Source organism: Ambystoma mexicanum, chromosome 4q (assembly GCF_040938575.1).
Source record: "Ambystoma mexicanum isolate Mex_15411 chromosome 4q, UKY_AmexF1_1, whole genome shotgun sequence".
In the NCBI taxonomy this organism is placed as follows: Eukaryota; Metazoa; Chordata; class Amphibia; order Caudata; family Ambystomatidae; genus Ambystoma; species Ambystoma mexicanum.
The window spans coordinates 34,619,312-34,635,428 of record NC_090928.1 but is presented as its reverse complement, the minus strand read 5'-3'; the positions used below and the strand labels follow the sequence as shown (position 1 = coordinate 34,635,428).

General features: G+C 45.4%; 1 protein-coding gene across 3 annotated transcripts in view; it reads right to left on the bottom strand.

The window, feature by feature from the left end:
• The window catches only part of AKAP7 (A-kinase anchoring protein 7), a 1,276,362-nt gene that overhangs the window by 526,376 nt on the left and 733,869 nt on the right, over nucleotides 1-16,117 (bottom strand). For 2 of the 3 annotated variants that reach the window (XM_069607404.1, XM_069607403.1), the window contains exon 8: nucleotides 4,301-4,435. In XM_069607404.1, the coding sequence (XP_069463505.1) occupies nucleotides 4,301-4,435 (135 nt within the window). Of the gene's footprint in view, nucleotides 1-2,389; nucleotides 4,207-4,300; nucleotides 4,436-16,117 lie in introns of those variants that run through there. The other variant, XM_069607402.1, reaches the window with a different exon arrangement.

Below are 16,117 nucleotides of genomic sequence, written 5' to 3'. Positions count from 1 at the left end.
TGGAAGGAGAAGCACGTTTTACAGAAGCAAGACGTGTCTGAGTGAGTCAGGGAGCAGGATAGCTGGAGTAGAGCCAGATGCAGAAACAAAGAGTCAGAGGAGAAGATTGCTAAGTACCCTGAATCACCTGTGGAGGCGGGCCCACCACCTTCGGATGAGGGAAGGAAGGATGCTAGGAGCTAGATCTGCTTAGCTGCTTGAGGTGACTGGACTGCTTGCCAGTGGGAAGAGCAACATATACTTTACAAGTACGTAGGACACAATACTATGATTAGTGGGAAAGGCACTATATCCACTAGATGGTAACTCAGGCCTGCAAACTGGTCAGGAAGAAATGGGCCAGGCACTAACCTTTGGCTGGATTATAATGATCAAACTGCAGGCGAGATTGGCCGCAATGTACAGGGCAGAGCTAGGGGATATTTGAATACATCACAACTAGCTGCCACTGAGAATACATTTTTTAAAAGAATATTAGATCTCCCTAACAGCAAACCTAATATACTGTTACATAGGGAAACTAACTTGAATTTTATTAAAGATTACGTTGTCCTTAAACCAGTGCTCCATTGGATTCACACTTAGGTCTCTACAGACCTCCTGAAGTATAAAGATGCTTGACATTCAATTACAGAACAGAGATGTATCACTTACTTGGTTCAAAAATGTGAACACAACCTTAGCCTCCTTAGGTTTGTTACATTTGTGCATTGTACCCAAGATATGACCGCAGGGACCTCATTTCTACTAAAGAAATCTTATACAATCCATTTACAAGCATGTATTAAAGTAAAATGCAATCGACTAGCACTGGGGCAGGCCTATTGGTCGAGCAAATTGGAGCTTGGGTATGTGGAATATTTTGATTATCTAATGCCACCCTTTTCACAGTCCTTGTTTCTAAGGTTTCCGTATGGGTATTTTACCACTGTCATACTTAACGAAATCTTGGAGTGCGGCACAGTATACACATTGTCCAAGTTGTAACGATACAGAAGAGACCATGGTCCATTATTCATTCTTCTGCCCCGAATATTCTGAACGCAGATATAAATACCTGATACCCTTATTTAGGTTTTAGAATGTCCGTAACATAGAAGATGCAATGGCTATGTGTAATTTGAATGTGTGCAGGTGTACGGTCTGGGGTGTGGCAAAGTACATATATTAGGCGTGGTGAGGAGCCAAACGTGGTTACAGAGATTCAATTACAACCCTCACCCTGCCAATATCTTGGGAGATTGACAAACCAGAATTGGAAAAGCTATGGAGGTGCCTATAGCGCAAACATCTTGTATAACATGCTGTTTTAATCGTAATGCTTAGCACTTTGAACTTGAATTGTCATTTTGTCGAAAAAGGCAATAATTTGTACTTTGAATTCAAATTTGTATCTTGTATAAAGCAAGCGTTGCTCCCCTTATGTATATTATTGCTTAGTACATCTGCTTGTACTGTGATTAGCAAGCATATTATGTTCAATATTCTCTACCTAGATTTATTGCTTGTTTTTCAGCACTATAACACACTTTATGTATAATCATTTTGAACATGGAATATTATAATGCACAGAGGATTAAAAATGTAGTTAATGTCTCATAATTATATGGACAATTCGATTTTCAATATAAGATCGAAATGGAAATTAGTATATGGTGAAATGTTTGCAAAGACTAGCAACTGTATGAATTGTAATGAGGAAGTTATCTTGTGGGTTTTTATATATGTCTTGAAAATTGGCGCTTTTATATACTGTTACCTACTGACTTAATGTTGAATAAAGGTTTGATGATGACGACTTATCAAACTGGATGCTATAAACCTGTAAAGATGACATTTGGCAAACAAATCAGCTGGAGGTTATATTGCTGCGACTTTCATTTTGATCCCAGAAGTAGCTGGGAAATGTATCACTCAAACTGTATTCAGTCTAGAAGACCAAGGGGAGATCAGTAACCCTGCAAAAGAAAACCCCTTGGACCATTATACAACATGGGATTGTGCTGACCTTAGCAACTGGGATAAGCCAGTATTTCAATTAGAGAAAGAGATTCCGAACAACTTTTAGTTTCCTCAAATCCTGAAACCTTTTTCTTTAACAGAAATTCCAGAGTGTAGTGGCCGGTTTTGTTGGAGACAGCCCCAGGGGTTCCATAGGCCTTCTCCATACACTCCCCCTTCTGGTACTTGTCCAAGAAAACTATGGATACTTTAGAGAAACCTTCTACAGGGCATAGCTTTCGCTTCTGCTTACCTGGGGGGTATAGAGCTAACATACTGGGGAACCTTGACCCTATGGTTTGGTCCAAAGGGGTACAGAAATAGCATGGATCATTCTCACACAGGTATTTACAGTAATGTAGTAAATAAACACTAGACCTTCTAGAGGTTCATGCCAACCAATTTTTAATTCTGAATAAAGTGAGTCTGAACATTTACACTGTGTGTCGTGTGTTTTGTCAGTCCACCACAGAATCTATTAGATCAACTTTAGGACCAAAAATAAGACAAGCTCAAGACAATGACCCTAGTAATGAGTATTGCTATGAACATGTTTGAGCAAAGTGTGTAGCAGGGAAACTGTGTGTGTTATGTGGAATAGCTAGATCAGTTGCAACGGACGTGGGAAGTCTCACAGTAACAATACTGAGAAATAGGTTCACGAGAAAGATTACAATACACATTCACAAACTACTGTCAATATGGCAAGACTATTGTTCCCAAAGGGAATGTAAGTAAACCAACTTATAAATTATGTTTAATAAACGCTTTCATTACTAGCAGAATATAATACACCAAACAATGCACTGTATACTGATATTGGAAAGAAATCAGACTGGAACAACTAAATCACCCAGAATTAAAAATGTCAATTAATTTATAAGTAAAGCAATATCCTAGATATGAATACAGACTCTGCAACAAAAGCAACATTACATTGCCAAACAGTAATGATGCATTCCGTTTCCAAGCACAGTTTTAGAATCTAAAATGAGGAAAGTAAGGCTCTCTACTGGAAATCATCCATTACATAAGTAAAAAGGTGATTTGGCATATAGCATAAAAGACAGAGACAGCGTAAAACATGAAAAAAGAAGAGTACCCACACATTTACAGTTTCATTGTCTGAAAAGAAAGGATGATGGTAAACCAATGCACATTTGAACATTTAGGTTACGGGCAGAATATCAGAGGGTTTTCTTGACCTACGCTTTTTCTTTTTGGGCCCTCTCTGGCTAGGCAATGGATCAACTTCACTGGAGTCCTCTTGGGGCGACGCAATATAAGGCAACTTTTCCCCTATGTCTCTTGGACCACATACATGGTGTACTATTGTCTCTGGTCCCTCTGTCTTTGGAACTACCTGAAAGACTGATGAGATTCCCACTGGTTGTTCAAAAATCTCCATTAATCGCCCCAACATCTGGCTTATGAGCACCACTTCTGTACGGATTTCCTGCATGCTTTTAGTGGCACATTTTTGTTCTTCCTGAACATTTGCTAGTCTCTTCTCCAACACAGACATTCTTGTCTCATTGCATTCCCAATACGCCTGTTGGGCCTTCATTCTCTGCTCCTCCAGAATGATCAGATCACTAAGAGTCAACGGTTGTGAATAGGTTGAGGGGCGAGAGGGCAGGCGCCTGCCTACTCTCCTCTTCTTTAATTTCTTATGTGTGGAAACAGAGATGGGATATGTTTTTAAAAGGACACTCGGTTTAGAGGATAGGGATGCCCCAGTAAAAGAGGAGTCCTTCTTCCCTTTGGTAACCTGTGCCACCGTCTCTCCTCTGTCCCCATTCGACTGACTAAGCTCCCTCATTCCCACTATGGCAAGATCACCTCCTTCTTTGAAAGTGCTCTGCGTTGACTGGGCTTCCGTAAAGGATGGAGCTAGCAGAAAGGGTTTCATGAAAGAAGAAAGCATTTTAAACTGAAATAAAGTGTCACTGCGCTGTACAAGAGGAACCAAATCAATTGTAGTATTGAGGGGGGAGATTCTTGTATCCTGCTTTTCAATTTGTTGCTGACCCTCAATCTTGGACTGCTTTTCTAGCACAGCTTTGGTTGTCATATTCTTCAAGGACGAACCACCCTTCTCCAGCAGATGGAACTCCTCTTCTTCTTGGGAGCCTCCTTGGCCTTCAGCTTCCATGGCATGTCCAGAGGTAAGGAAAGGGTTTCTGCCATTGGAAACTGAATTGTCTATTGCGCCCAGAATGTGAAGAAAATATACTTAATACCAAAACAACTGTGAAATTAGCAAAGTTAGAGTGATATATGTGTTTGTAAGACTTACTTGTGTGATCTGAAAAGGATGTGATCCTAGTTCCAACTGACTTGTGGAAAGAGGCTGAATCGATCAGATCCTCTTCATCGACAGGGCTCATACTGTTAGGCTGACTGGTTCCAGGTATTTTCTGTGGCATTGAGCCTTGGAAAACAAAACACTAAGTTACCATAGAACAAGTATAGTTATTGCTCTATTAATTTTGCAGGGTTATAGATCACTTAAAATATCAGCAGTTTAAGGGTCTGCTGAAACGAAATCGAAATTTGGAAATCTGTAGGGATAAGGGTACCAAGAAGGTATTCTGCTAGTTAGGAAATAATCCGTTTTTTGAATCTGCCACTTCCCAGTTTCACCGATTGGCAAACAGAAGTAATGGCAAGGAAGGAACAGTGTAGTACCAATGCAAGACTTCAAACAAGTGGGTGTTGGAGCATTGTTTGAAAACATGTGTAATTCACTCTGGAAGTAGGACGTAGAATCAGATCAGTTGGTTTTTGAGATCAGGAAATGATTATGGATTGTAAAGGTATCATACAATGAGCTGCTCGATTGCGCTCATGTATATCCATGAAAACAACAACATGACAAAAATGACTCTGGTCTGGCAGAATCAGAAGAGCAATAATTGTCCTGGTTCTGCACAAATAATGCTGTGGATTGCTGTCAATCCATTTACAGGCCGACCATTACTAGTCTGGTTCTTTTATAAAGTGTGTTAGACACAGTGATTTGACAAATAATGAAATTTGAGAATTGCACGGTTAGGCTACAAAACTCCTATTCCATTTAAATGCTTTGCCCAGGGAAACTAGAAGCTTTTAACCTCAATTACCTTTTATAAAACCTGTTTTAGTTAGTTTGGAGCAATTGGTATTGCAAATAAATCTGAAAAAATTAAATTGATAAGGTTTAAGTTACTTACCTGTAACTCTTGTTCTCCAGCATGGGTCGGGTCTTGCACGGATTTGCATGATCATGAATATCCCCCGTCTTCAGACTGGGAATCCTCTGTAAAAAGAAAGCAGTTTCGCTTGAGACTGAAAACTGCTTGTCCTCTCTATAACCAATAATTTTTCTTTGGGTCATACTGCCCCCAGACACAAAACACTCGTCCTCCTAAGCTCCACCCATGGTGGTCATCTTCAGAATTGGTTGTGCACGCAAAGTGGCAGTATGAACCAAGAAGAGCCAGAGGGGAAAGAGGAAGGGTTTGCATCGGAATCCAGGCAAGACCCATGCTGGAGAACAAAAGTTTTGCAGATAAGTAACTTAAACCTTCTCCAGCATGGGGTCTTGCATGGATTCACATGCTCACGAATACGATTACAAAGCAGTACATATACACAACCACAGGAGGTGGCAAGGCTCAAGAAAAGCAATAGACTTACCCCTGGAACAGACTCACCTCTAACAAAAAGGCTACGTAGCACCACTTGGCCGACCCAGGACTTCTCTCTTTAATCCCTGTCAATGCAGTAGAATCTTGTGAAGGTGTGGGCGAACTTCCATGTAGCAGCCCTGCATATGTCGGGCAGGGGTGCACCAGAGAGAAATGCTGTCGTTGCTGCAATGACTCTGGTGGAGTGGGCTCTCGCCCACTCGGAAGAGGTCTGTTGCGAAAGCGATGACAATGCATAATACAGCCAGAGAGCCACTTGAATATGGAAGCTCTAGACAGGGCCTGCCACTGTCCCACAGGTCCAAAATTGATGAACAGCTGAGACAGCTTACGAAAATCCTTTGTGCGTGCTGCATGAAACTTCAAGGCACGAGCAACGTCCAGCGGATACAATGCCTTTTCAGCAGGCGTAGAAGAGTTTGGAAAGAAAACTGTCAGAGCCAAAGGCTTGTTGAGATGGAACCTAGAAGGAACCTTTAGCATAAATGTGGGATGAGTCCTTTGAAACAGGCATGGTATCAAGAGATGACACAGACAACAGTCTGAGAATTCTAAAGTAGAATCTTTATTAGGTATCAGGATGGGTGTAATGTCTAACCTGTTCCTATAGCCATGGTGGGGATTTCCCTACCTAAAGAAACTAAGGAAAGTCTATGTCCGTAAATTCAAATCAGAAGTCTGTCTGTGTTAAAACCTATGCTTGCCCTCACGTCTAATACAACAATGTAGTGTAGGGTTATTCTAACTGAATAGTGTTCAACACAAAGTCTGGAGCAGCCTCTAGCTCCTTTCACCAAGTTCAGGATACAGTTCCAACAGTTATTGGTTTTAAATGTTCCATCAGGACTTGGGTTTCTCTTCCCCAAGTTTCAAACACCCTTGGATTTAGTATACTAAGTTCAAAAGGAGCTCAGGGTTCCCTTCCCCAAGCTGCAAGCACTGGTTCACAAAACACTGTACCAAGGGAGTTCAGGGTACCCTTCCCCAAGCTTCACGCACTGGTTCACAAGACAATGTTGCAAAGGAGCTCAGGGTTCCCGTCCCCAAGCTTCAAACACAAGTTCATAAAATAATGTTCCAAGGGACCTCCGGGGTCCCTTCCCCGAGCTTCAGACACTGGTTCAGCAAGAGTTCAACAAACACTTGTTCTTAAGTTTCTTAAACAACTTCCATATACTTGGTTGGGGTCTCTGGGGTACGTACAGTTATCAGACCTCACGGTCCACTCATTACAGGTCCTGCAACCAGGGGCCTTGGCTTAATACTTTTGAGCTTGAGGTCTTTTGTCCAAGCTTCCTCCTCGGTACTACTTGGCTCATTGTATTTTCACTTGCCAACTTTTATATTCAGTCTGTCTCTTACATCACCAGGGTTTGCAGCTTTTAAGTTCTCTTTTCGCTCCCACTTCACTGCTCCCCTTCTACTGTTCACTCGACAACTTTTAAGTACTTTCCCTTCATTCGTAGTGTTTTAGAAACTTTTCATTCTTCCTCAGATATCCAGAGACTTTTCGAAACAGTGCAAATCTCCTGCACCTGACCACTCTGATACCCAGTTTCAAAGTATTCTATTGTCAACATATCAGTCTTTCTCAGTTGCTCAAAATGCTTTCAAAAACGTGTAAATCTGATCACTCTGCTATATGGTTTCAGCATACTGCATTGTTAACGTAGCATTCGATTGTGCCGATTCTTACTTCAGTTTGGAAGTGTTTACAAATATACCGGTGGCATGCGCCCGCTCTGTCACAATGTATCTGCCCTTCTTTCTCTCGCGTGCCGAGTTTCTTCACACACAGAAACTCACTGGTAACGTTACTGGATTCTGCGGCTCATCCTCTGTCCTGGGAGGATAACTCAGCGCCAACGTGTGCGCCTTGGAAGCAAGACGACACGAAGCAATGCATGTTCGATCCCCGGGTCCACGCTTAGAAACCTCTGGGTGGTTAAGAGTGGTATAAGTACGCAACTAAGACAAAAACAATTACGCAATTAAAATACAAAACAATTCCTCTAACAGCGCCTCGATGCCCGTGGGCTGTGTGAGCGCTTTAAAAATGTAAAATAAGAGGGGCGTGGCTCGGAGCTGCCGCGAAGGGCATGGCTTCCTAGGAGCTCCTGCTTGGCCCAATGCACCGCATCTAATAACGCCGTTCCTGGACCCCGTTAAGTGCTGCAAGTCAAACATATCGCGTCAGAAGCTCTCCTAAATATATCGCCCGTTCCTTCACCGATTTATCATGTTTTCGTCTTCTCTATCAATCGGGACCCGCTCGATTCCAAGATGGCCGCCGCTATCGCTAGTAAGGAAGAGCCTAACGGGGGAGAAGAGCAAGCAAGTTAAGAACAACTGTGGCCGCCGATTGTCCTCAGCAGGTCCCCACGCTCAGCATCAAACACATTAGCCCTGCACACTAAGTGATGCCAAGCAGTGTTACACCCTCCGGCACTATCCGATCAGACGATTGCCCCCCGAAGTCGTGAAGAGGCGCAGAAACTGAAGCACGGAGCTAGCTGCTATCCACAACCCAAAATCTCCCTACCTCATCCGCTGGCCCGGGGCACTCACTCTCCACCTCCGGCGAAGCTCCTGCGCTTGACTCCGGAGCACGGACGAACCACGGGTCTTCCCGCCAACCAGCCAAGAGCCTCGATCCCTCTACATAGCGTCGCCGGGGGCTCTGGTGGAGCCTTTACGCCTCAGTGACAACAGGCTTTCCCACCGAGGGGACTGGCCGCGGAACGGCGCTTGACCCGAGGTACAGCCGCTGATGAATCACGGCCCTGACGGGACTAGCCAGTGATTCGATCTCAAACATTCACTCACAAACGGCCACTGAAATACTCGCAATCCACAAAGCCTGGACACGGAGGAGGCGAGCCCTTTGGGATAGAGGAGAGATCAAGCACCGACCAGAAATCACAACGGCTCGTGTCGTAGAAGGTGAGGAGTCGGGAGGGAAAAGGTACCCCTGCGGTCCCATTCGGATCCCAAAATCATCACCTGCAAACAATTCTTGCCCCAAGATCAAGTGGCAGTGCCTATTAGCCCCCATCTGGCCCAGTCCGCATGCCAACATCACCTTCCTCTAATCAGTCTTCCCATCACTAACCGAAACCCGCCAAGTAGCGCACCGTTCTCCAGCCTATTCAACAGCAACCTGAGGCACGGTCATTTTCCTCGTCTACTCCCCAGAGATGTCAGCGGGATCGAGACTGGGAGTGTAAAATCCAGTAACAATACCTGAGCACCCCACTATAGGAAGTCAGAGACACCTTGTGAGAAGCACAACCATATAGACCCACCGAGGGGCAAAATGTCAAAAAGCGGAAAGACTGCCAAGCAGACGGATATTGCCACCCTGATTGCCAACTCATCCACCGAGAGATCCAGAAAGTTGGACCAGCCAGAGGACTCCGCCAAGAATACTGCTCCCACCTCAGCCGCTTTGGATCACAACCCCTCACAAATGGCTACTAAATCCGATCTTCAAGAATTACTATCAGCATTAACCAGGGAAATTCAAAAAAGCACTGAAGAAGTCACAAAGAAAATAAACTCCCTGGATAAAACAGTGATAGAGGTTGAAAGCCGCACCACCAAACTGGAATCCGAGGTCTGTGACCAAAGGTTTGAAAATGAACATGACAGAGACAGAATTGCGGCCCTGGAAGCTAGATGCAACACTCTGGAAGCCAAACAAGAAGATGCAGAAAACCGATCCCGAAGGAATAACATACGCATCCGGGGGATACCATCCTCTATTCCAGAGGCAGATCTGAAAACCTATGTCTCAGATCTATTTAGGTTCATAACCACCCTCCCGGACACCTCGCCTCTGGAACTGGACAGGGTGCACAGAACAATCCTGAGGAAAACATCCAAGTTCCCCCCTGATGTCCTGGCGAGGGTACACTTACCAAATGAAGGAGGAAATAATGCGCAAAGCTAGACAGATGCGCCAAATAACCTTTCAGAGCTCTACAATATCGCTATACCAAGATTTGGCTAACTCAACCCTCCAGAAGCGGAAAGCCATGCGTCCAGTAACAGAATGGCTGCATGAAAGGAAAATACCATACCACTGGGGATTCCCAACCTCAGTGAGATTTTTATGGGAAGGATCCCAGAGGCAAATTCAATCACTGAAAGAGGCGGAGAAGTTTATGGGCCGTGGGAGAACCGAGGAGGATTCCGATGAAAAAAACAAATCACCCCCAAGCAAGCCTAAAGGGGAGGAATGGTCAAAAGCCAGCAGACGACGCAGGGTCTGGGGTCCCCCGAAGAAAGACATCACCATGGGATGAGTTGTCCCCAGTACCATGAGAGAATACAGGTTCTCTATCCACAGGCTACCACTCCTCTTCAGCTACAATGAGGCCACCCTCGGAAAAATTGAACACGATTATTATATCAATACGGGGGCTCTACCTACGCTCTACATATCTCCATGTCGGCGGACCAGTTGGCCAACAGCAAGTGCATTGGTGCCACCAGTTTTCCCAGTGGCAGTAGGATGATGTTTCTCCTACCAGCGCAATACGGGGAGGGGGAGGGAACGGGAGGGGAAAACAGGGTTTGAAAGGATCAACACAAAAGTTTGAACTTCGGCGACTTCAAGTTTCGACATACAGATCAACATCACAGCATGCGACATCACCAACAAGTTATATACCATACCGACACAGCAACTCAGCACTCTCAGCAGTCTCACAGCTGCAGGTGGGGGGACAAAAAATCTGATACAGACGCAATGCAAAAATACTAGACTATGGCTGACAAAAGCGAAATACGAATCCTCTCATGGAACGTCCAAGGCATGAATTCGCCAAGGAAGCGCAGGTCAGTGGAACATAGGCCGAGTCAATTGGCCGGAGATGTTGTACTACTCCAAAAAACCCACCTGCTACAAGAAGATGAACATCGAATAAAATTCACCAGATATAAAAAGGCCTATTTCGCCACGGCAGGTAAGAAGAAAAGAGGAGTAGCCATATTATTAAGCGATAGAATCCCACTCTCAAAGATCACGATAAGAAGAGACCCAGAGGGCCGCTTTCTCCTACTCAAAGGCTACTTTGAAGAACTTCCCATCACGATCGCTACAATTTACGGCACTAACACATCCCAAGCCAGCTTCATCTCGGACCTTATACCGATTATCCTAGCTTTTCGTGAAGGTCACCTAATCATGGGTGGGGATTTTAACTCCATGCCAAACCCACATCTGGACAAGAGCCTGGGCCCCACAAATGCAGACTTCACGCAAGCTCTATCCCTAGCTAAATTGTTTAGGGAAACGTAAACGGTCGACGCCTGGAGACTATTTAATGAAAACGCACGGGATTACACACACTTTTCCAATGTACATAAAGGATATTCAAGAATAGACCTTATCCTAATATCCGGAGTGCTGTTCCCATGCCTAAACAATGCAGAAATCCACACCTGCATGATCTCTGATCTCTGATCATGCCACAGTCTCCGCAAACATAGCCATATCGGGCCGGAAAAATCCATTACAGAGGTATTGGAAATCGAACAACTCCCTACTGCTGGACGAATGTATCAGAATGGAAGTGGAAACCACAATAATCAACTATTTCAAAGAAAACACCACAGAGAACTCCTCCACCAATACTACCTGGGATGCAATGAAAGCGGTAGTCAGAGGCTCCCTGATTAGCGCAGGGGCGGAACAGAGAAGGATATCGAACATTGCAGCCACCAAACTGGAAGAAAAAGTGAATCACCTAGAAGTGGAACTGAAAACTCGCTATACCAGAAAAACAGAGAGATCCCTGAGGAAGGCCAAAACAGCGCTGGAAATGCACTGCGCTGATCGAACAGCCAAATCATTAGCATATACTAAACAATTATATTACACTAAGGGAAATAAAGCAAACAAAGTACTAGCGCAGAAGCTGGAAAAGATTTGTAGCCGAAATAACATTCTTAAACTGCGGCGTGCTGATGGGAAACTACACTACTCCGAAACAGACAAAATCAACAAACTGATGAGGCACCATAAGTCTGTAATGTCCGGAGATCCTACAAATCTAGACAACCTGTCAGAATATCTGTCAGGAATGGCACTCTGTCAAGAGTGACACAGGGCACCCCGGTAGATTTTGGGTGGCTGTGCTGAAGAAAGGTAGCAGATAAGCACACACAGCAGGAAGTTCAACAAGAAAGAAGAGTAGGAAACTGTAGCTGTGAGCAAAAAGGGGCAAAAGATACAAAGGTACAAACAAACTGGATTCCCCCTTGGGGTGTATGCTGAAATGGGAAAGAGTGTTCCACGAACCTTAGGAAACTCCTGCCTTCTGCACAGATTGCTATAACAGAGGCCCACGCTGTATGCTCATGGCTGGGAACAACAGCAGTGGGTGTCTGTAACACTGAAAACGCGACAAGGGAAGGGGCAGAGGTTGTCTGCCGGAAACCAACAGGCAAGCTCTGTACAAGGGGATTACAAAAGACACATGAGAAGACAAGAACAGAAATATCCAGCGAAAAGGAAGTCAGTGACCAATCTAGCAGAAGGAAATGAAGGAAAGGCAGTTTAGGCTGAAGTAGATAACCTAAGGTGGAGTACAGAGGACTCAAGGAAGAGAACAAGGGAGCAGCAGTCAGGAAAACAGAAGGGCTGCAAAGTAGGAAGCAGGTCTGCAGTCAAGAGTGGCACTAGGTGCAGGCAAACTGTAGTGGACTGCGGAGGACTGTAGTAGGCAGCAAGGCAGGGAGTCCAGAGGAACAGGACAGAGAGAGATTAGTAGTAGGCGACAGACAGAGAGCCCAAAAGAATAGGGCCGCGAGGTAGGGAGCCCAGAGGAGCAGGGCTGTAGGCAGCTAAGTGTAAAACAGGCTGTGAGGCAGAGGAGTGTAGCAAGCTGCAAGGCAGGGAGCCCAGAGGACAAGGGCTGTAGGCAGCGGAGGGAGACAGGCTGCAAGAAAGGAGCCCAGAGGACAAGGGCTGTAGGCAGCGAAGAGGTGCAGGCTGCAAGGTAGGTAGCCCAGAGGACAAGGACTGTAGGCAGCCGGAGTGAGGCAGGCTGCAGGGCAGGGAGCCCAGAGGACAAGGACTGTAGGCAGCCGGAGTGAGGCAGGCTGCAGGGCAGGGAGCCCAGAGGACAAGGACTGTAGGCAGCCGGAGTGAGGCAGGCTGCAGGGCAGGGAGCCCAGAGGACAAGGACTGTAGGCAGCCGGAGTGAGGCAGGCTGCAAGGCAAGGAGCCCAGAGGAGCAGGGCTGCTGACTGTAGAGGGCTGCAGAGGACTGTAGTAGACTGCAAGGCAGGAAGCTCAGAGGACAAGGGCTGTAGGTAGAAGGCAGCAGAGCATGATCGGCTGCAATTTAGGGAGCCCGGAAGGGCACTGGATCAAAAACAGGATAATGCAGCAACAGGAACAGCATACAAAGTAGAGGGTCAAGGCAAACAGGAGCGGGGAGATCTCAAGATGCAAGACACTGTGCTCCTGCAGGCAGCTGCTTATATACAGCCCTGCCCTGTTCTGAAGCAGGCTAATTGACAGCACCTGGAGCAGCACACCTGAAGACAATCTGCCTCCTCCCTCTCTGGTCCTGAGCAGGTGGAAGCAGCACGGGCCGCTAGGACTTCTGGGGATTGTGGTCCCAATAACGATGAATGAGTATAGCCAGGAATTGAGGACTGTAGGTAGGTGCATTATGGTAAGTGTAGTTAGTTGAATAAAATAAGAAAGAACCAAAGTCGAGCAAATGGAAATTAAAGACCAAGGCGTGAATAGGAGTTGTTCAAAGAGTATTAGGAGGATAAATGAGTACCAAGTAGTCCATGCCGGTTGCCAATGCCTGCGCCAGCGGCGCAGGCATGACAGTATGCCCCTCTCCAGGCCCCCTGAAGACTGACCAACAAGAAGAGCATGTGCAAGGCCTGTCACGCCGCGAGAGAGTCTTATACCAAAAAGGCACATCATGAAGCACCAAAAACTGTTTAATGCTGCAAGGTGAGAGTCTTGAAGGGAGGAGACATTACCAATGTTTCGAACCTTTGAGGTATAATTCAGAAAATACAACTTCTTAGGGACCCAAAACCAAACAGTGCGTTCATGAACTGAGGAACTGTGGAGATGTGCTGCAGGCTCCATGGCATATATTGCTTTGAAAGAAGAGGTCTTCCTTAGGACTGGCAACGGTACAGTGCTGAAAGGTGGAACCAGAGATTCAGCTGAATTGGTTGTTCTAGGATGGTCGTCCAAATAGTCAGAAGCAGCAATAGCAAATTCAAGATATGCAGCAGAGACTTCAGGAGTCACTGCGGTAGGTTCTATAGAAGCAGCAATGGCAACATTAAGATTTGCGACAGAGACTTCAGAAGTAACAAATGTTGCAGGAACTCCTTGAGTTGCAGGGAGATAAGGAATGGCAGTAGGAAGTTCAGATGCTGTAACAGCTGGAAGTATAGGTGTCACAGGAGCACCAGCGGACAGGGACGCAACTGAGACTGATGGCGTTGTGACTCGTAGTTTAGGTGCTGCCGAGGCACCAACAGGATCTACCGGAGCTATAGCCTTAATAGGAGAACTTTTAACTGGCTTTGCAACAGGTACTGTCCTTGCAGGCAGAGAGGAAGGGGGTGCTTCGACTGCAGTAGGAGTGATTTGAGATGCGCCATCAGTAGCAGATTCAGGAGTACTAGCAGGGGGAGCAACAGAGATTGGGCTTGCAAATCTTGTAACAAGTAGCATGGTGGATGTAGGACCAGGAAAGGGTAAGCTTCCCGAAGGCTGGCCTGCAAAGTCTTGTGTGCCCAAGTTGATACATGGATCTGGGGTATTGACAGTAGGCAAAGTTGGATTCCAGACAGGTACTGGGGTATGGTTTAGGATCTGACTCATGGTCAGGAGTACCAATGTTCATAGAAGCAGAGTACATCTCTGATCTGGTCACTTCAGTAGAGGCTGTAAATGGGAGTAAAGGACCGATATCAAGGGCAAGAACGGAACAATCCTTTGACTCGGTGGAATCTCCAGTCAGATGATTACACTTGATTTTTGGTGTAATGGCCGTGTGAGCGATCTGGCCCACTGAAGGAGTCAATTCTTCACTATCTGAACGACCGCCTGAGTTACTGTGGCTAGTAAGTGAATGAGCGATGTCAAACTTTAACTGGTATGTATATGCCAAGTTCAGGTCTTCCATCTGCTCTGTATAAGTCTGTATCCTTTTCTGTGTTACCAGTACAGGCCTTAATCTGTAAAACTCTAAAGACAGAATGTCGTGTGTTGGACATAGTGTCAGATGGTCAGGTAAATTGTGTCCCTTTGCTAGATTCTTATAATACAGATAGACAAATTCATCATAGAGGTCTTGGGTTTGTCTTTTAAGGAGCAAGAGCTGTTCTTGAAACTGGTATGTTCCATTAGCCAGTTCTACAACTTCAGAATCTGGTGTAGCAGAAAAGTCAGGTGTTACAATCTAAGACTGACCTTAGAGTTATCATGGTTAGTAGTTACAGGGGAAGCATTAGGACAACCGATGGTCAATATTGGTCTTTTGTACCCAGGACTAGCTGCTCTAACTTCAGGATACTGAATGTCTTGTCCTGTTAAATGAGTGGTATCGGCAGGCTGGGGAGGTTGTGTAGCTTGCCAACCTGATCTTGAGGATGTCACTTTGGCAATAACGTACTCTGGTTGAGAGTTTGCCACAATGAGTGCAACATCTTTGGTTGAAGCAGTGTCAAAAGGAATGCCAGAAAGCGCATGAGTGTTTAGCACTGGTTGGTCTAACAAAATCTGCAAGAATTCGTTATCTTGCTGTAGTTCTTCTACAGATAGAGACTGTGGATCATAGTTGCAAATGTCATAGTAGTTATACATAGAAGCGTCAGAGAGCCAGTGAGTGTAGTACTGTGCTTGTAAACCTTTTTTTATTAGGAGAAGTCTGTCTTTTAAACTAGGGGTTTTGTTTGCTGTCCTTAGGAAAACTTTAGATTTTTGTAGAGCTTTATTGAACCGAAAATAAAGCATCTTTGGTCTGTGTGTGCCTTTCCTGCCAATGGAACAAGAATCTTTTGGGTCTTGCATTCTGTCAGGAATGGCACTCTGTCAAGAGTGACACAGGGCACCCCGGTAGGTTTTGGGTGGCTGTGCTGAAGAAAGGTAGCAGATAAGCACACACAGCAGGAAGTTCAACAAGAAAGAAGAGTAGGAAACTGTAGCTGTGAGCAAATGGGGCAAAAGATACAAAGGTACAAACAAATTGGATTCCCTCTTGGGGTGTATGCTGAAATGGGAAAGAGTGTTCCACGAACCTTAGGAAACTCCAGCCTTCTGCACAGATTGCTATAACAGAGGCCCACACTGTATGCTCATGGCTGGGAACAACAGCAGTGGGTGTCTGTAACACTGAAAACGCGACAAGGGAAGGGGCAGAGGTTGT